The 20,916-nt window shown below is 45.2% G+C and overlaps 1 protein-coding gene across 2 annotated transcripts in view; it reads right to left on the minus strand.

Moving 5' to 3' along the window:
- Positions 1 to 4,027: 4,027 nt before the first annotated feature.
- Positions 4,028 to 20,916, minus strand: part of LOC136588087 (gastrula zinc finger protein XlCGF53.1-like) — a 30,483-nt gene continuing 13,594 nt past the window's right edge. Inside the window, exons 2-5 of one of the 2 annotated variants that reach the window (XM_066587030.1) lie at positions 15,075 to 15,206; positions 12,987 to 13,169; positions 12,778 to 12,901; positions 4,028 to 6,107 (exon numbers count right to left, since the gene is read on the minus strand). In XM_066587030.1, coding sequence (XP_066443127.1) covers positions 4,705 to 6,107; positions 12,778 to 12,901; positions 12,987 to 13,169; positions 15,075 to 15,146 — 1,782 coding nt within the window. In that variant the 5' untranslated portion in view covers positions 15,147 to 15,206 and the 3' untranslated portion in view covers positions 4,028 to 4,704. The remainder of the gene's footprint in view (positions 6,108 to 12,777; positions 12,902 to 12,986; positions 13,170 to 15,074; positions 15,207 to 20,916) is intronic. The other variant, XM_066587031.1, reaches the window with a different exon arrangement.

Raw genomic sequence — 20,916 nt, forward strand, 5'->3', positions numbered from 1 at the left:
TAACAACCAATCACAGCACAACTTTCATGCTACCTCAGCAGTATAAGTAGCAACCAATCACAGTGCAGCTTTCATGTAATCTCAGCAGTATAATATATAACAACCAATCACAGAGCAGCTTTCATGTTACCCCAGCAGTGTAATATATAACAGAGCAGCTTTCATGTTACCTCAGCAGTATAATATACAACAACCAATCACAGCGCAGCTTTCATGTTACCTCAGCAGTATAAGTAGCAACCAATCACAGCGCAGCTTTCATGTTACCCCAACAGTATAATATATAACAACCAATCACAGCGCAGCTTTCATGTTACCCCAACAGTATAATATATAACAACCAATCACAGCGCAGCTTTCATGTTACCCCAACAGTATAATATATAACAACCAATCACAGTGCAGCTTTCATGTTACCCCAACAGTATAATATATAACAACCAATCACAGCGCAGCTTTCATGTGATCTCAGCAGTATAATATATAACAACCAATCACAGCGCAGCTTTCATGTGATCTCAGCAGTATAATATATAACAACCAATCACAGCGCAGTTTTCATGTGATCTCAGCAGTATAATATATAACAACCAACCAATCACAGCGCAGCTTTCATGTGATCTCAGCAGTATAATATATAACAACCAATCACAGCGCAACTTTCATGTGATCTCAGCAGTATAATATATAACAACCAATCACAGCGCAGCTTTCATGTGATCTCAGCAGTATAATATATAACAACCAATCACAGCGCAGTTTTCATGTGATCTCAGCAGTATAATATATAACAACCAACCAATCACAGCGCAGCTTTCATGTGATCTCAGCAGTATAATATATAACAACCAATCACAGCGCAACTTTCATGTGATCTCAGCAGTATAATATATAACAACCAATCACAGCACAGCTTTCATGTTACCTCAGCAGTATAAGTAGCAACCAATCACAGCACAGCTTTCATGTTACCTCAGCAGTATAATAAATAGCAACCAATCACAGCGCAGCTTTTAGGCTAGGTTCATACAGGGCGGATTTGCTGCGGTTTTGCCAAAGTTCGCTTCTGCGGCAAAATCGCTTCAAAGGTTAATTTTGGCTTGCGGATTTTCTTGCGGAAAAATCCGCAAGCGTTTTTTTCCGCAGCGTATTTTGGTGCGCATTTTGCTGCGTCCATAGAGGTCTATGGACAAAAAAAAATCGCTGCGAAAAAGACAGAAGAATGAATATGCTGCGTCTTGAAAAAACGCGCCAAAGTTGCATTTCCGCACTGTGGCTGTGCGGAAAAAAAACTTCCTGTGAGAACAGATTTTTGCCAAAACTCATTTGTGCTGCATTGCACTGCAAACGCAGCGGTTTTGCCGCAGTGCGGATATGCAACGGCAAACCACGGCAAAACCGCAGCAAATCCGCCCTGTGTGAACCCAGGCTTACTCTGCCTCAGCAATACAGGAAATAGCAACCAATCACAGCACAGCTTTCATGTAACCTCAGTAGTATAAGATGTAGCAACCAATCACAGCGCAGCTTTCATGACGGGACGAATGTTGGGCAAACGATGCCCGACATTCGTCCCTGTCTTTGCTAACTCCCGTGCTCCTGCCTCTCCTGGTTCCGATCCTAGCTGATATCTGACCGCTCTGATTCTTGACCCTTGGATGTTGCCTACCCTCCTGCTGACTGTAACATCCTTTCAGACTTCCACCAGCTGGTGACTGTTCTTTGGACTGAGACCTCTAGAAGCTCCCACAGCCAAGTCCAAGCTTCCTTCTACGGGTCAAGACCAGATTTTTCTTTGAATCAGCACCAAAGTTGGCCTGGCCCACGCTTAACTGAGGTGCCAAGTCTGTTACACAAGAGAAAGAAAATCACAACTGCCAGCAAACATGTAAAGATTTGACAGAGTGTGAATGTGGCGTCTAGAGATATCAAGTTACTTGAATCTTCTCCTATAAATTCATGAGTTTCTTTTTCTTCTTTGCAGGAAAAGGAAATCCTCATACTATTAAGGACTTGGCATAATGCTTCCTGTACCTTGTGGTGGCTGCTGGGAAGTTGAACACTAGTTGCTGGATTTTCTAACAGATTGGAACTACTCAGTTGGAGTAATAAAACCCCCCAAACCAGCTGAGGGTACCCATCATCCTTATAGTCAAATGTTCCTTCAGCTTACTGGAGTATACGCGCAGGCGGATTCTTCTGTATGCCGATTCCTATTGTGAGCGGTGAGTTTCTTGCTTCCCATCTCCTTCACGTGTATTTTCCTTCCTCCAACATGTTTTGCCTATACAAAGACATCTTCAGGGGTAAGTGGCTAGCAGTACTGTGCAACGTTCCGACCGCCTCTTATTAAAGGGGTTGTCCCGCGCCGAAACGGGTTTTTTTTTTTTCAACCCCCCCCCCCGTTCGGCGCGAGACAACCCCGATGCAGGGGTTAAAAAAGAACACCGCACAGCGCTTACCTGAATCCCCGCGCTCCGGTGACTTCTTACTTACCTGCTGAAGATGGCCGCCGGGATCTTCTCCCTCGGTGGACCGCAGGGCTTCTGTGCGGTCCATTGCCGATTCCAGCCTCCTGATTGGCTGGAATCGGCACGTGACGGGGCGGAGCTACCAGGAGCCGGTCTCAGGCACGAGCGGCCCCATTCAGAAAACAAGAAGACCGGACTGCGCAAGCGCGTCTAATCCGGCGATTAGACGCTGAAAATTAGACGGCTCCATGGAAACGAGGACGCTAGCAACGGAGCAGGTAAGTGAATAACTTCTGTATGGCTCATAGTTAATGCACAATGTACATTACAAAGTGCATTAATATGGCCATACAGAAGTGTATAGACCCACTTGCTGCCGCGGGACAACCCCTTTAAGGCTTGTCATAAACATTGTTATCCAGTCGGTGAAGTCTTAAATCAAAATGATCAATTAACATTAGTTTTGACAGTCCAACAATGTTTATGACATAACAAAAAGAGACTTTGTAAGAGGTGATTGGACCCTGACATACATCATCCCACACCCCCGAGGATGCCTTTTTATCGGTTAAACGTGATGGGGGGCATTATTTTTTATTCCAATCACCATGTTAGAGGTAGAAGCCATATGATGTAATATTGGTTTGTTAATTCTGGTAGAGTAGCAGTGGTCTCCGTGTCTGCTGATAGTAACATACAGTGACCACGCTCCACAATAGTAGATGCGCCTCAATAACAGGATTCTGGTTTTTAAAGCAGCTTTATCAGTTCTAAACTTCTATTGATAAACATGAGCTTAGTGATCATCTGGATCCCATGTCAATTGATTTTCTTACCCACTACAGGGACACAACCTCAAGTAACAGGGTGGTGCTTGGGAGCATTATGCAGTCTGATTGAGATGTGAATACCCCTTAGAGTGTTTTGCTATAACCCATGAATATGACATAAAAGCCTGATACCTGCAGGTCTCACCTTTGGGGTCCATAGCTGTCTCACAAACCTTCTCTATGCAGTAGCCAGGTCTATGGAAACATCTAAGTGCGGTTTCTGTAATTCCCATAGAACTGAATGGGAGTAATGGAAACAGCATATTACAGCGAGCTACATGGTTCCACATTTCCCAAGTTACGGAAACAACGCAGTTCGCTGTGCTCCATTATTTCCTTACCTCCTACGTACTTCTGTGGGAGTTATGGAAACCGCATCGCACAGCCCTAACTTGCTGTCACCTCATGCAGAATATTTCCATTGTGGCCATACTTTGCCAAAATGGGGATTTACCTTTTGAAAGACACTTGTATTTGGGTGGGAGTCTTTTGTTATTGTAGCCATGGCTTTATTAATATAATTTCTTGTAATTTGTGGACCTTCTTATTAGTTTCCAAATTCGTAATAATGATGTAACACAACAAACTACAGCCTGAAAACAGTCAGGAATTTTCCCAACTAGAACAATCTCTTGCCACTGATTCTTCTGTCACCTGGCCACCGGGATGGTCCTGCTTCTTCAATATAAAGGACAGTGGGAGATCCATAGCCATTGATAGCTTTATTGAAGAGATGCCTGTAGCGTGTTAAACATGATCTGAGATCACCGAGCAAGTAATGTGGTAGAAGAGGAATTCAATGAAGACATATAAAAGTTTGCTTCGCCTCCCATTTGAGTTTCAACAGACATCAACATAGTGCAGCCTGGGATAGAACTGCATAAAAACAGGCGTAAAGCAGTAACATTGAAAGCAAAAAGTGTAGCGGTTAAAAATGTTGACAGGTTCCCTTTAAGAGACCCATAAACTATGTAATAGTGCTCAAAGGTGAAGGAAGAGGGAATCCAGGGAGCTGTATTTTATACTCACCGGGTGCTGTGTCCCCGCACACGTTCCCCATAGAAATGAATGGTAGCTAAGCGCTCAGAAAGAGTCAAGTTGCTGGCATGCATTGACTTCAAGGGGATACAGCGCTGGAACAGGTGCTCTGTATGAAAGACCGCTCACCGGACTCCCATTCCCTCACCTTGTAGCCCCATTACTTAGTTCATGGGGTTCAAACATAACCGCTTCTCTTTAATCCCCCTTCGTAAGGGAAAGACTGATCAGCTGCATATCAACTCTCTGGAAGTATTCTTTCAATGTAAGAAACACAAAGTCTCCAGTCTTTTCTACATTTCCTTTTATTCTGCTATTGAAAATGGCCCGTCAGATAAGTAGTAAATGTATTCGAAATGCCCCCACTAAACACTTTTATCAAACGTAGAATAAGGGCCAGTGCCATAAATGTTGTGAGACCAGCTAGTTATTTTACGGAAATTCCACCGATCTGGGTCTTGCAAGCTGTTCTTGCCATAGTTCTCAATGTTGGTGGCCGATTTCTCGGTCTCATGAGTTCGGAGGTGGCGGTTCAGGTGGCCTTTATGGCCAAAACGTTTACCACATTCCGGGCAAACAAATGGTTTTTCCCCTGTATGAATTCTTTGATGTACAACCAAATTGGAGTTGTTAGTGAAGCATTTGTTACACACAGGGCAAGCAAAAAGCTTTTCCCCTGTATGGATCCTCTGATGTATGACCAGGCTGGACTTGTAGAAAAATAATTTGCCGCACTGTGGGCAGGACACTTTATTTCCATTGTGCATTGCCTGGTGTTTGACAAGGCCAAAGTGGGAGGTGAAGCTTTTCTCGCATGTAGAGCAGACATACATCCCATCTAGAAGCGGTGCGGTTGGGGGGTTCATACATGGCGGGTTTTCGGGTGATTTATTCCAATCCTTGTATTTTGTTGCCGAAAACCTCTTGTTTGCTTTTGCTACATCTTCGATTGCTTGCCAGGAAGCTGATGTATGAAGCATCTGGCCACAGTCTGTGGGGATGTACAGTTCATAGCCATCTTCCTGAGAGACGGGTTCCACCTTAACTGGTTTAGGTGTATACTGCGCCTGCATGTCATCGAGTGATACGCTAATAGAAGTTAGACTGTTTTCTTCTTCACAAAGAGCAGATTCGTTCTTACTATGCGTTAGTGTGTATTGTGTATGGCCCACTGCATAAGTATTAGCACCTGTCTCATTTGTTTGTTGCCATGATGACTCCTGACTATGAGTAGATAAATACTGTGTGGGTCCATAATTGTCAGTTTGTGTGTGTACAGGTTCCTCCTTAATAGGAGTATACACATAGTGTAGTTGTGTGTCTGTAAAGGGATCGATAGGGGATTCTGTAATACAAGACAAGGACTCTGAATGACCAAGCTTGACATCTCCATGGAATCCTCTGGAAATCCCTCCTGTACAGGATAACTGTTGCTCATCTGTATTTTCTCCTTCTATATGGTCACTGATTGCAGAGTTCTTATTATTAATTGGTTTTATTCCACTTGACAAACAATGATTGGGCGTTGAATAAGCGGCATCACTAGTGAAGTTCCCACGTTCATTTGTACAAGGTTCACTAACGATGGTAAAGTCTTCTGCTGGCTTGCTTTTAAAGGTTGTGAGTTTGTCCTTAGGTTTGCTACTGTACTTGGCCTGTCCGGTCTCATGTTTTCTCTGTTTAGATGCTTTCGTACCTACTTTAGCTTGTATGTCGCTTGCAGCTTTAGGCATGCAGGGTGGTGAAGGGAAAGCCTGGTCATCATCTGCTGCAACAAAGGAACGTAAGTGAACAGAATAAAAGACGACTCTTCTCAACATAACACAATTCTAGGTCAGATCATCAGCCCTGTACAATTTACTGAACATTAACCCCTTAGTGAAAAGCCATATGTGGTTTTAATGTGGACGAGGAGGAAAGAGCGGGGTGGAGCAAAACCCGGACGGTCGTGTTTATTGTGAAGGATGATACTACATACGTGGTGAAGAGAGTGGAGTGGTAACTTCAATGATGCAGGTGCTGTCTGACCAGACGGCGCCCCACGTGGGTGGGTGCGATAGAGCAAGAGAATAGGACTAAAGACTGGCAGTGGAGAAGGCGCAACACTCCAGGTTAAATCATGTAGGAAGTGACCAAAGGTGTGAAAACTTCTCCTTTTATTTAATAAAGTAAGTGATCAGCTTATGAAAACGCGTTTCAGGGATAACCAGTTCAGCTGGTGTTTAAAATATACAAGCTATATAGTACACATAGCCAAGCTCCAGCGCTAATGGCCAGGGGTAAAGAAACCTCAGATACTGGCTGTTAAACCTCTAACAAGCCACAGTCAATGGCAACTGCAGCATGTAAGTGGTTGATAGAGGGAGGGGCTCCTTCTGTCACCCATCAGCACCCTGCAATGTGATTGCAACTGAAGCCCTGACATAGACCTCTGGGTCTGCTATGGAACCCCCGCCTATTAGCTGTCACAGGCCTACTAACTGCACTATATAAGCAGTGCAGTATAGTATACCAGTGATCAAACGATTTAGGGTGAGTTCGCACACTGCACAATTGTAGAATTTAGGCTGTTGTATGCACACTGAAATTCCGCATCAATATACAGTATAATGTAAGTGAATAGAATTTAACCCCACAGGGAGTAAGTGTACGTCCTGACAGAGGGGTACTTAACGCAACAGGGAAAACACTTACACCCTGTGGATAGTGCGGCATCAGAAAACATCTGGGAGCGGGAGCTGGATGTTACTGATAGCCGACCCCCCACTACAATAGGTGGGGTGCATCGTCACAGCAACCCCCGCTGTTAACACCCTACATAGATCGCGGCATGTAAAGGGCTCACAGAGGGAGGGTGCTCCCACTGTGATGTCATCGGGCCCCTGCGATATAATCGCGGAGGGCCGACAGGTTGCCATGGCAACAGGACGCCAGCTACAGGCAACCTGCTTTGCCATTGCCTATGATCGCTTTTACTAGTGATAAGGCACTGCAGGACAGTAGTCCTGCAATGCTTTATCATAGCGATCATAGGTGTTATGGTACAAGTCCCCTACAGCACATGTGTCAAACACAAGGCCCGCAGGCCGAATCCGGCTACCCGCTGGTAATTGTGCTATTACCGCTGATCCCGGCGCACACTGCCCGGGGAGAAAGCATGCCGGGTGCACACACTGACGTCAGTGTGCATCCAGGCTCAGCGCAAGCAGAGGGGGAGCGTTGCTGACAGCTAGGAGGAGGTAAGTATATGGGTTGGGGGGGAAATATTACTACTGAGGGGGGCTTATTATTACTATGGGGGGCCTATTACTGAAGGGGGGCTTATTACTAAGTGGGGGTTTATTACTGAGGGGGTGCTTATTATTACTGAGGGGGGCTTATTATTATTACTGAGGGAGGGGGGTAATGTTGCTATGGGGGTATTACTACTGAGAGGGGTAATATTACTAATTGGCTCACTGTGGGGGTCGTTATTTTTACTGGGGCCACTATCAGGGTCACTATTAGGGCTCGTTCACACGGGTGTAATTGTATTTCGGTAGCACAAATACGCTGTGTATTTGCGCAATCGAAAATCGCTTATACCTGTATATTTGCGTACGCAAAAAAGAATGCAGATGGGCCGATTGAAATGGTGCGCAAATATGCAGTGAATACACAGGTTTCCTGCGCATTCACCACGTATTTGCGCGGCCTATTCACTTCAATGGCCTATCGGGGTGCGTAGTACGCAACAAAATAGGTCATGCTGTGTGACAATATACATCGTGTGAATGAACTCGCTGAAATCAATGGCTTCTATTCACTGCATATTATGTACGCAAATACGCTTGTGTGAACGAGCCCTTACTGTACTGTCTTAGGCCCCCTGCACACGAGCGGAGATTCCGCGACGGGATTTTCCGCAGAATTTCTGCCCGTGGAAGCTGCCATAGGATTGCGTTAGAAAACGCAAACCTATGCAGACGGCTGGGGTTTATTTGCACGAAATTTCGCGCAGAAAACAAATCGCGGCATGTTCTATTACTATTCTATCACTCCCCGGCCGCTGGCTCCGCTCTGCGCATGCGACGGCTGGCCGGCAGCCAGCACATGAAAGAGCCGGGGCCGCGGGAGAGGTGAGTGCCGTGCTGGTCCCTGCAGGGGCTCGGGTCAGGTCCCGCTGCGAGAATTCTTACAAATCTTACAAATCCTGGCTGCATAAAAGAGAATTATCATATTCTTGTAACGAAGCAAAACTATTCAAATTTGGAAGTAAAGCAGACAAAATTATGGCCAACTTAGCAAGGGGTCCTTTCCAGAGATCTAACATCGTGAGTTTAAAAGACTCCTCAGCGAGGCTACACAGGCATCCCCAAAAAATTAACAATCTATTTTTTAAATTTTATTCTACACTTTACTCACAAGCACAATCGAAAACCACCATGCAGGAAGCTATTTTTTCAGACATACTGACAGATGGCCCACTCTGACAATGTACAATGTTAAACTCTCCAATATCACTATTGGAAATTAAGGAAGGTATTAGGGTTTTGGGAAATAATAAAGTTCCGGGACCGGATGGGTATACGGGGGAATTTTTTAAAATATTAATAGATCAGACCATTCGGTTACCTGAGAATTTATTCAATGGATATATGAAGGATAGCCCCAACCCCTCTGATATGAATATAGCATATATCAAGTTATTACTCACGCCAGGAAAAGACCGAACGGATGCAAAATCTGACAGACCAATCTCTCTAATTAACAGCGACTTAAAACTAATGGCGAAAATTATGGCAGATCGCCTAGCTACTATTATGCCTCACATAATCTCCCAGATGCAATCAGGCTTTACAAAAGGACGCTCAGCCATCATAAATATACGGAAGATCTTGACAATATTAAGATGCGCACGACGTTTCAGCCCTTTCCGGCTCTTCTTACAGTAGATGCGGAGAAGGCATTTAATAATGTCTTGTGGTCATGACGCCACAACTTTTCATACTCCATCAGCTACCAGATCAGACAAGAAAGGCCAAAATGACACACACCACTCTATTGATCGGTGCTAGCCAAACCCCGGGGATGAAAAAAAAGTTATTCATCAATTTAAACACCTGCTTAAAATGGAGAGAGAGAGAGATTTGTGGAGACTCAAGCCCCAAAATTCTTTAAGAAATGGAGGGAATTTGTGGAATTTTTTTCTGATCCTAATGAAATCAAGGAGTGCATGTATCAGTTTTTTAGCACAACATGGTATTATAGACAGTATGACATGAACCAGCTGGGAATTTTAACCCCTTAAGTGGCACGCCCGGAAATTTTCCGGGACAAGCTCCACTGCTCATAGTGACATAGCCCGGAAGATTTCCGGGCTATGTATCACTATGGGAGCTGCAGAGCACAATGCCACAAGCTGTGACAGTGTGCTCTGCCTGCACAGACCCACACAGAGCAGTGCAAGGGCTTTGAAAAACCAGCAGAAGGTATTGCCGATATGTCGGCAACCTCCTGCTCTGTTTACAGGTTGCCATAGAGACCATCGGCTTGTCAGAAGCAAGCCGATGGTCTCTGTGGCAGGGAGAGCTTGGTGCTTGGCTGTGAGAGGACAGCTAGGTACCAGCTCTTACAGCAGAGATCAGAGAAAACCTCCGATCTCTGCTGTGTTAACCCTTTACATGCTGCAGTCTATGTGACTGCAGCATGTAAAGAGCTGTCACTGCAGCATGTAAAGGGCTGTCACCATCAGACCCCCGGAATGTGATCAGGGGGTCCTGATGGGTCCCTGTGGAAGTCCCCTAAAGGGACAAAAAAGAAAAAGGTAAAAAATTATTTAAAAAAATAATAAAAACACTTGTCTCCCTTTACTTTGTAAAAAATCAAAAATACAATCACACATGTGGTATCCGTGCGTCGTAATGACCCAGAGAAGGAAGTTAATACATTATTTAACCCCTTAAAGGGGTTGTCCCGCGCCGAAACGGGTTTTTTTTTTTTTCAACCCCCCCCCCGTTCGGCGCGAGACAACCCCGATGCAGGGAGGTAAAGAAAGCTCACCGGAGCGCTTACCTGAATCCCCGCGCTCCGGTGACTTCTCTACTCACCGCTGAAGATGGCCTCTTCCTCCGTGGACCGCAGCTCTTCTGTGCGGTCCATTGCCGATTCCAGCCTCCTGATTGGCTGGAATCGGCACGTGACGGGGCGGAGCTACACGGAGCTACACGGAGCCCCATAGAAGACTGCAGAAGACCCGGACTGCGCAAGCGCGGCTAATTTGGCCATCGGAGGGCGAAAATTAGTCGGCACCATGGAGACGAGGACGCCAGCAACGGAACAGGTAAGTATAAAACTTTTTATAACTTCTGCATGGCTCATAATTAATGCACAATGTACATTACAAAGTGCATTATTATGGCCATGCAGAAGTGTACAGACCCACTTGCTGCCTCGGGACAACCCCTTTAATGACATGGCCCCTTTTTTTCTTTTTTCCCCATTTCTTTTTTTCTTCCCCCCTGTTTAAAAAAATCACAACTTGTCCTGCAAAAAACAAGCCCTTATATGGCCTGGTCAATGGAAAAATGAAAAAGTTATGGCTCTTGAGACGCAACTGCAAAATTAGTTGAAATTCAATGATTAGACCATTTTAAAAAACCTGCCCTGGTGGGCACGACAGGGTGGTAGGAAACCCGCCACTCAAGGGGTTAAAGATTACATGATAGAACATGGTGGGGAGGTGAGCGTGGAGGAGATGAACTGCGGGTTAGTTTAGTTTAATCAGTTATTAGTTATACAGTACTTCTGCTGTTTTAATTGGCTATTATAAATTTGAAAGTTTGGGAGGGGGGGGGGGTTAAGGGGAAAATATAAAAATAAAGGACGTGTATGGGGTTATGGCATTATGTTATAAACAATAAACACCATGATGGACTATTTAAGATGAAAACCTAAGGCGAAAAAGGTTCTGTAACAGTATTGCGTGTTATGTGATAAGAATTTTGTGTAACAACTAGTCTGCCCATGTATGATTTCCTTAAAATGTCAATAAAAAAAAGTTTACAAAAATAAAGAATAAACAAAATTTAGCTGCTCTGAGATTCCACATGCTAAAGGTAGATACATGCAGATGGATATAAAGTGTGGGCTTCATTGGAGACATAAAATACGTGTAGGGTGTCTGACCAGCGCTATTCTTGGCTGTCCATTTTTAACCCAAGTTGGTTTTTTTAACTACTTTACATAGTTTAGTTTCATCTCTGCTCTGCAAACTATGGACATTTTACTGCATGTTTATCTCCTGCATTAGGTCCCTGTATGCACATGCTACTTGTGTTTAATACATAGTAACATAGTATGTTAGGCTGAATAAAGACAATGTCCATCTAGTTCAGCCTGTTTCAACCCCCTAGTTGATCCAGAGGAAGGCAAAAACCCAAAGAGGCAGAAGCCAATTAGCCCATTTGGGGGAAAATTCCTTCCCGGCTCAATAATTGCAATCAGAATAATCCCTGGATCAACCTTCAATAAGACCCGGAACGACAAACCCGTTGGTCACCTAATGTCTATATCCTGTAATATATTTTCGCTCGAGAAAGACGTCTAGTCCCCTCTTAACCCTTTCCAATCCAATTTGTATCCTGGTTTTCCTAGGGGGCTTACTCTTTTCATGCCATTATATAACAGCGCTATATGCTGGCTAAAGCCAGTACTGCATGAGGTGACACGTTGGATAGGCTCCGACAGCAGAGAGACTGGCAATATACAGTAAGAGAGCCCCGACGGATGTCTTCCAACATCAGAGCTGTACAGCCTTAAATCATAATGTCTTCAGAGGTCAGACAGTGGATTGGAAAGGGTTAAACTGCTCTATGGATTTTGCCATCACCACGTCCTCAGGCAGAGAGTTCCAGTCTCTCTGCTCTTACAGTAAAGAACCCCCTTCTGTGTTGGTGATGAAACCTGCTTTCTTCTAGACGTAGCAGATGCCCTCTCGTTACCGTCGCAGTCCTGGGTATAAGCAGATCCTGGGAGAGATCCTTGTATTGTCACCTCATGGATTTATACATAGCTATTTGATCGCCCCTTAGCCGGTTTTTTCCGTGGTGAATAATCCCAGTTTTGATGCCTCTCTGGGTATTCCAGTCCTCCCATTCCATTTATTAGTTTAGTCGCCCTTCTGCAACATCCTTCCTGAGCAGCGCTGTCCAGAACTGTACACAATATTCCATGTGGGGCCTGACAAGTGCCTTATATAGTGGAATAATGTTCTCGTCCCTCGCCCCTATACCTCTATTAATACACCCTCAAGAATTTATTCTCTTTTGCAGCAGCTGACTGGCATTGGTTGCTCCGGTTAATTCTACAATCCACTAGTACCCCCACTAAGACAGAACACACAAAGCTGAAACATCCACTAGCTGTAAAGAATACACCAGTCACTGGAATTCACTAACCTCTACTATGGTCAATGTCTTGATCTTCTATTAAGACATACTTATAGAGCTCCTTGTGTCCTTCTACATACTCCCATTCCTCCACTGTGAAACAGACCACGGTGTCCCCATATCTTACTGGAATCTGCCACACAAAATTATAGTCATCATCATTCAGATACTTTCCTTAGTGTGACCATATAAAGTGCCATCATCCCAACGGCGCTCACCTCTCCAGTCAGCAGCTGGGTGATCTTCTTGGTGAGGTCCAGTATCTTCTCATCATTCTTTATCTCATGCACCCATGATGAGGAATGATCAACAGCGGAACTCTGGCTCCTCCATGAACTCCCAAACTTATGAGAAATGTTTCTCGTGACACGCTGAGTAGAACTGTTTACAGGTGCATAATCCTGGAGGTAGAAATGGAAAAGTGTACAAAGGAAAATTACAGAGACGATGATACAGGTTTGTAGGATCTCATTAAGAGTAAGCTAATGGCACCAATGGAAATCTCCTCTAGTCACAAAGTAAAATTTGGAAAGCTTGTCATATTGACAACCTGTCTGTTAATGGCCAGCTCTACCACCATGCGGCACGGCCATTTACACAGAGCCTGTAAGGCAGTACAGCAAGTCCCTACACTTCTCTATTATGGATCGATAGCTCTTCTGTGTGGCACAGTATTGCGCCTCCATGCGATGAAACATGCCACATATTTTCTTGATTCGAGGATTCTCTAAGATAGAAAGACTATGGGTCCATTTTATTGCGTGCCGCCGAGGTCTTCTGCGCATGCGCAGACCAGCTCTCCGGCGCGAGCACGCCGGAGCAGCTCCATTGAACACAGCAGAAGACCGCACAGCGCAAGCGCGTCTAAATGGAAGGAGAAGACAGCGTTAGACGGCACCATGGAGACGAGGACACCAGCAGCGGAGGGGGTAAGTGTATAACTTCTGTATGGCTCATATTTAATTCACGATGTACATTACAAAGTGCATTAATATGGCCATACAGAAGTGCTTAACCCCACTTGCTCCCGCGAGACAACCCCTTTAAGTCTCCTCTCAGCCTTCTTTTTTGCACCCAGGATGAACATGACACATATGCTGTATATAGCCAGGAAATGTCATAGGTAGCGTGAATGGCTGAGCTTGGAAAGAACCTCAATCCGAACTATTTAACCTTTTAGATTCCACATTCAATACTGATCTCAAGGCAGGTCATCAATAGTTGATTAACGGGGGTTTGCTATTTGAGACCCTTGCCGATCAGCTGCTCTCCAGCTCACTGACAACGTGTACAGAGCAGGAAGCAGACCGCTTTGTGCACATTGCAGCAGAATTCAAAAGGAGCCGTGCATGCATTACCAGCCTGGGTTGCTGCGATGTGTACGTAGCTATCCGCTTCCTGCTGTCAGCGGACAGGGAACAGCAGAGGCTGATCAATTATTGATGACCTACCCTGAGGATAGGCCATCCTTAGTTTAGTGTTGGATAACCCCTTTAAGAAAAAAAAAACATTTTCTTTTTATATAATGCAGAAAAAAACATAAGTAGAAACGGCATTGAAAAACTGCAACGCTAGAAGAACAAGTATTTCTAGCCAGAAAGTCCCTAAAGAGCAGGGATACACTCACATACCAAGGGAGTAAAGGTACCTATTAGACTAAGGGCGCCCACCCACTGGCGATTTTTTTTTCTTTGCGTTTTGCGTTTTTCCTGCAGAGCCATTAGAATTGAATGTACTCCTGTCCACTGGCGTTTTGCGTTGCGTTGCGTTTTTTAACATAGGAACTGTCAGTTGCATATGTGTCCTTATTTTTCTCCTAATGCACCCATGAAAGTCAATGGAAATTAATGGAAAAGCCGCGAAAACGCGGCAAAAAACGCCGCGAAAAACGCGGGGAAAACGCAGCGTTTTTCATGCACGAAAATCGCAAACGCCAGTGGGTGGGCGCCCTTAAGGTGATGAAAATGGACAACATCAACTACAATGAAAAATTTGTGGGTGAAATTTAACAATGAATAAATCATTTTAGCCAATTGCCATCTTCTGGAAACAAGTCAGCAGCTCGAAGAAAGATCTTTTTTTTTGTCCCAAAAATATTTTTCTTTCAAATAAGATTCCCAGAGCAGATAAACTGAGGGCAATAGTCACCGAGACTGGAAGTGTGGAGGGCGGACAGTCCTCTCTTTCTCACTAAGGCGCAAGCACTAAATACCTGCTAATCGGAACCTGCAGCTACTCAATGACAGATCGCTGTTGAGTTCCTGGCCAGACCGCAGCTTTAATGCGACATTTCCAGAACCTCTCACCTCTCCAGTCAGCAAGTAGATGATTTCCAGCGTGAGTTGCAGTATATTCTCAGTCATGTTCCTGTCCATCATCAGTAAATGTGACTAGAATTCATGGTAGGACAGCCGTGGAGAAGAGTGCAACACTCGGTCCTATATCACAGGCAAAGAGAAAAAACCATAAATACTTCATAGCTAGTACAATAAAAAGTGAAGTACACAAAGCTGCAGGAAACCCCAAGAAACCTGCTGCAGACCACGACGATTTAGTTGCAGTTTTGTGGCTGATTGTCAATATTAAATAAAGCTGTATACCCACCTTGCCGATCTTTTGCTTCCCTGGTCCTCCCTAGTTTATATTCTACCAGCTCCCGATGCCAACTACTGGAACCACGAGGGTAATGAGAACAACGCATCTTGACTCCCCATAATGAGTCGCGAGACTGTGCTTGTCTGACCACTACTCCATCCACTTCTATGGGACTGAGGGAGATAGAGCACATGGCTCAGCTGTCTCCATAGTGAATGGAGCAGTGGTCACACTAGCATGATGCACTCCATTCACCATGGGGGATTAAGGTATGCAGTACTCATAATCCCTGGGTTTGGTGAGAAATAGTTTTTGTGACTTAATCCCTTTAAGGCCTCATGCACATAGGCGGATTTGCAATGTGGAATCCAGAACGTGCGTCCGCCTCCAGATTCCGCAGCAAATACTATCCATAGAATGCTATGCAAAAGTGATTCTTTATGCCCACGACCGGAAACCAATTGCGGATGAAAAATCACAGCATGCTCCACTGTCTGTGCTGGCTCAGAACGGATGGCTTATATTGAAGTTAATAGAAGCTGTCCCATCCATGGCCTATCCGGAATGCCAATTCCGGAATGGCTGTGGGTACCCGTGTCAGTGCTAGCGATGGCATGGGAAGTTCTGTACTCTGCATGTGTGACGGCTGGACGATCCGCAGTACAGAAAAAGAAAGAAGACAAGTACACGAGGTCAGCAGCCACGGTCAATGCCAGATTCTGCTGTGGGAATCCGGACCTGCCGTGTGCATTTGGCCTTAGAGGAGCTCCACTTTCACCAACTACAGTATGGGCACTGCAAATCTGCAGAGATTCTGTGGCCAATCTTGCTTCAAAATCCACAAAAGGAGCTACCTAACAAAAAAAACACTTGACTATGTGGAATATTACAGCTCGTGTGAAAGAACCCATAGGCCCCATGCACATCTATGGGTGCTGTATTAAAGGGAACATGTCATGTACATTCATGGCCAAAAACTTTGAGACTGACACAATAAGGGGATAGGGCTTAAAAGCATTGTCTTCTTCTGTTAACCATGGTTACCTCCAAGGAAACACATGCAGTCATCATTGCTTTGCATTAATAGGGCTTTATAGGCAAGGACATTGCTGCTTCGAGTTAATTACAATTTTTATGTTTTTGTTTGTCCACCCGCTTTTAGAGGATTGACCACAGGTGGGTGGTCAATGGGGTGGAGGTCTGGGGAGTTTTCTGGTCATGGACTGAGATCTCCACCACACTGCCTTCTATGGGAGCTGCTATTGCTGCAATCAGCTGGCAAAGGGGGGGGGGGGTGAGTTTAGCATCTCTTTCCTTGACCGATGGAATTCTGGGCTTCGGCGTATATATGCCGCTTCCAGCCAACTGAATGAGCGAGAAAACGCAAGATTTATCCGATCATCAAGAACTTCAAGGAAGGAGGTGACAGTACCAAGACCGTCTCCTAAAGAGCTATGGGTTTTGTTTAACACCAGTGCAGAGCTGGTCCAAAGCGGCAGCAGGTAGAGGTCAGTGCATTTGCACGCACAGTTAGGCAAAGACTTTTGTAAGCCGGCCTGGTGTCAAGGAGGACAGCAAAGAAGCCACTTCAAGAAAAACAACAAAGACAGACTGACATCCTGCAGGAAATACAGGGATTGGACTGCAGAGGACTGAGGGAAAGTTATCTTCTCTAATGAAGCCTCCTTCAGACTGCTTGGGACACCTGGAAGAATGATTGTCCAGAAAAGAAAAGGTGAATGCCACCATGAGTCCTGTGTCACGCCAGCAATAAAGCATCCTGAGTCCATTTTGAATATGGGACCACTTTTTATCTAAGGGGGTGCACTCACTACCTAAGAGCACTACCTTGAATAAATAATGGGATCTAAACATCCTCCAAGAGCAGCTTTTCCCAACCATCCAGGAGCGGCTTCTCCCAACCATCCAGGAGCGGCTACTCCCAACCATCCAGGTGCGGCTTCTCCCAACCATCTAGGCGCGGCTTCTCCCAACCATCCAGGCGCGGCTTCTCCCAACCATCCAGGCGCGGCTTCTCCCAACCATCCAAGAGCAATTTGGTGATGAACAATGCTTTTTCCAGCATGATAGATGGAGGAGGGAGAAGGGAGTACAGGGAGAGGGAGGAAATTCTTTCTAGCTTATCCAATAATAAATATACATTACATATGTAATATGTTATACGCCCATAAAGGGCAGGTATTATGTGTTTTCATAAAAGAAGCTCTGGGATAGTTTTTCCCCAGAACTCTGTAAGCTTAACACTGGACATGTGTCTCAGTCTGAATTCTTATCACGCGTGTATATCAGAGTCTTGCAATTAGGAAGCTACAGAATACCCCAGAACCTGCTGGAGAAATTCATATCCAGAGCAGTGGCGTCCCTGGGTGGGCTGTAGGCTGTGATTGGTCGCAGTCTGGAAAATACAGAGATTGGCAGATAACAAGCAGAATTCAGGGGCCTGAAAATCTACAGAGCACAGTAAGATTGCTTTACTCCAAATATTGTTGAGGTCTTGGTCACTGAATATAATCGTCAGTCTTTGTGTATAGTCAATCTTCTTGTCCAAAGTGTGTGCAGGCTTTGTTACTGGGGATTACTGATAGAGGGTGGCTTGTTGCACAGATAGGTGAGACATATACTTTAAGCGACTGAGAGTATTTCCCAGTAAACCTGTCTGTTCCTTTTGTTTTGTCTTATAGAGTTAATGTGCATTGTGATTTGCGGAGAAAGAAGAGATTCTACTGGGAGGATTTGAGGAAGGTGGAATCTAGTAAAGGAGTACTACTTTGCCCAGCAATTCAGGACAGGATAGAATGAGCAGGCAGAGTAGAATACGGCATAGATCCTGGTTTTCCAGGGATTCCAGAAAATGGGGAACAAAGCAAGCAAAGGGGCATAGATCATGTGATTTAGTTGCTGAAAGAAAGAAACAGAACGCAAAAAAGTTTTGAGAGATAAGAAGGGGGCCCTGGCAGACAGGGAGGTGCTTCAGGCTGCTGAAGGGTGGTATAGAGTAGCAAAAGGGATTCACAAGCAGGATTGGGTGGAGGAGGTGAAAGGGTAGTGGGGGATGTGTATTACCTGTATCATAAACAATGTAATGCCTTTGTGTCAAGTTCCACTGCGCCCCCTTCCTCCCCCATGATGGTGGCTGCCTCTGCTGGACTTGCCACATTTGCAATGTTCAAAACCCCACATGGTGTGACTCTGCAGCAAATGTGGGGAGCCCACCCTCATCCTAAAGTCACTTCCTCCCATGTGCTCACTTCCAGGGTGTGTAACATCACTTCCAACCCCTCCCATCCGGGACAAGACTAAGTCCCGCCCCTTCCTCCTCCAGCAGCCATCTTGCCTCACCCAGAAGCTCTGCAGCCCCAAGCCCCGCCATCTTGCTTCACCCAGAAGCTCTGTAGCCCCAAGCCCCACCCCTTCCTCCTCTGGCAGCCATCTTGCTACACTTGGGAGGCCTAATTCCCCAACGCATATATCTATATTACACTCACATTCGGCACTATGGAGCAATTCCAGCAACCTCATTGGTTCTGATTCACAATTCCAGCAACCTGATTGGTTGTATGGCATGTCTGATTCAACCTGATTGGTTGTTTGGGTTCCGTGATTTAACCTGATTGGTTGTTAGTGCCGAACTTGAGTATAATATAGATATATGCTTCCCGCACGCCACTGTATCCAGTGCTAACATCATCATTGTCTGAAGTATGGTCTTGTTTGACAAGACTTTATTACACTCCAAAATGTGGCCACTTTGGATGTGTGATAGGTTCAGGGAAACAAACCTTTGTTCTTTGCAAAGATGCAGCTTAGGACATAGTCGGTGACTAAGCTGGTTTATAACGTATAGAAGATTGGAGTTGACACATGGAGGACAGAAGCCGTGGACTAGAGATGAGCGAACGTACTCGGTAAGGCCGATTTCGCAATCGAGCACCGCGATTTTCGAGTACTTCACTACTTGGGTGAAAAGTACTCGGGGGCGCTGTGGGTGAGCGGGGGGTTGCAGAGGGGAGTGGGGGGGAGAGGAAGAGAGAGAGGGCTCCCCCCTGTTCTCCGCTGCTAACCCCCGCTCCGCCACGCCTCCCCCCGCCGACCCCGAATACTTTTCACCCGAGTAGTGAAGTACTCGAAAATCGCGGTGCTCGATTGCGAAATCGGCCTTACCGAGTACGTTCGCTCATCTCTACCGTGGACCCATGAGCAGGGAACGCCCTCTCATGATGTGTTCCCAGAGGCTCCGTTTTCCGCTGCCTGCTTCTCCAGTGGATGTTCAGATGATGTTAAGGAAGGCTCCTACAGATGGAATAATATCCCTACAGTCACCCAGCAAACTTTTCATGTAATTTGCCAAAAGTAGTCTTGGTTTTTATGTGAGAAAGAGGGACTTAATTGCTTAGAGTAGGATGTCAATTCATCCGCATTCTTTAGTTTTTTCATTCTGTCTTTGTATATTCTAGTGTCAGTCTTCACTGAAACTATAATTTTATTCAGACAGGATAATCAAAGTCAAACAGTGTAATTCCCTGAATGCCATTAGCTGATAATAGTTTTATCTCCCAGTATATTACACAACACGCCTCCACTCTGTTGCTTGTGTGGCAGCCCTCTTGTTTTAGAAATGCTAACTGCGACTAAAAAAACAAAACAAAAAAAAACAAGGGTGTTTTTGCTCAGATTTTGCTACATACAATGTGTTTGTTTTTGTGCCTCCTGGCATTTCTTTTTACCTTGAACCCGGCTACTCTTTTTTTTTTCAATTGAGTACCCCGGTTCAAAAGGGGGGGGAGGCATAGGTGATCTAGGTATTATAGATCAGCTATTGGTTTAAAAAAAAAAAAAAAAGAAAAAAATGTTGCTACAACATTCTGATCTATTTCAAATAGAACATCAACATGATTATTTAGTACTGATGCAGCAAGAAACTGCAGGTATGCAAACAGTTACTGGAACGCCCTGTTGACAATGCATATTTTGAGCTTTTTGTAGATGGTACCAGGGTGAGGATTGACGACTCTACATCGGATATGCAGTGGTCACACAACAAGATGTCCTAGAAGCAGAAGCTCTGCCTCTGCATGTCTCAGCACAAGAAGCGGAACTGAAGGCCCTCACTGAAGCATGTAGAGTGGCGAAAGGTAAGACGGCAACCACTTACACTGATTCCTGGTATGCATTTGCAATAGCTCATGATTACGGCCCAATATGGAAGGCCAGACTGTTTCTTACCTCAGCAGGGCAACCACTTAAGAATGGTGCAGAGTCTCATGGAGGCCCCACTTTTACCTGATAAGGAAGCAAGAGGCAATGCCCTCGCCGACAGCACCCCAAAGGCAGCGGCCCTCAAGCCGTGGAAGAAAGAAGATATGGAAAGCACGAGTCAGAGGCAAAAACTTGGAGATTGACAAAAATTTGGACATTGATTTGCTAAGGACTTTACAGTTACAGGCCAGCAAGGAAGGAAAGGATAAATGGACTAAAAATGGGAGCAGCAGAAACAGGACAGCGTATGGCGAACAGTCAACAGTACTTGCCTAC

This window comes from Eleutherodactylus coqui, chromosome 13 (genome assembly GCF_035609145.1).
Source record: "Eleutherodactylus coqui strain aEleCoq1 chromosome 13, aEleCoq1.hap1, whole genome shotgun sequence".
In the NCBI taxonomy this organism is placed as follows: domain Eukaryota; kingdom Metazoa; phylum Chordata; class Amphibia; order Anura; family Eleutherodactylidae; genus Eleutherodactylus; species Eleutherodactylus coqui.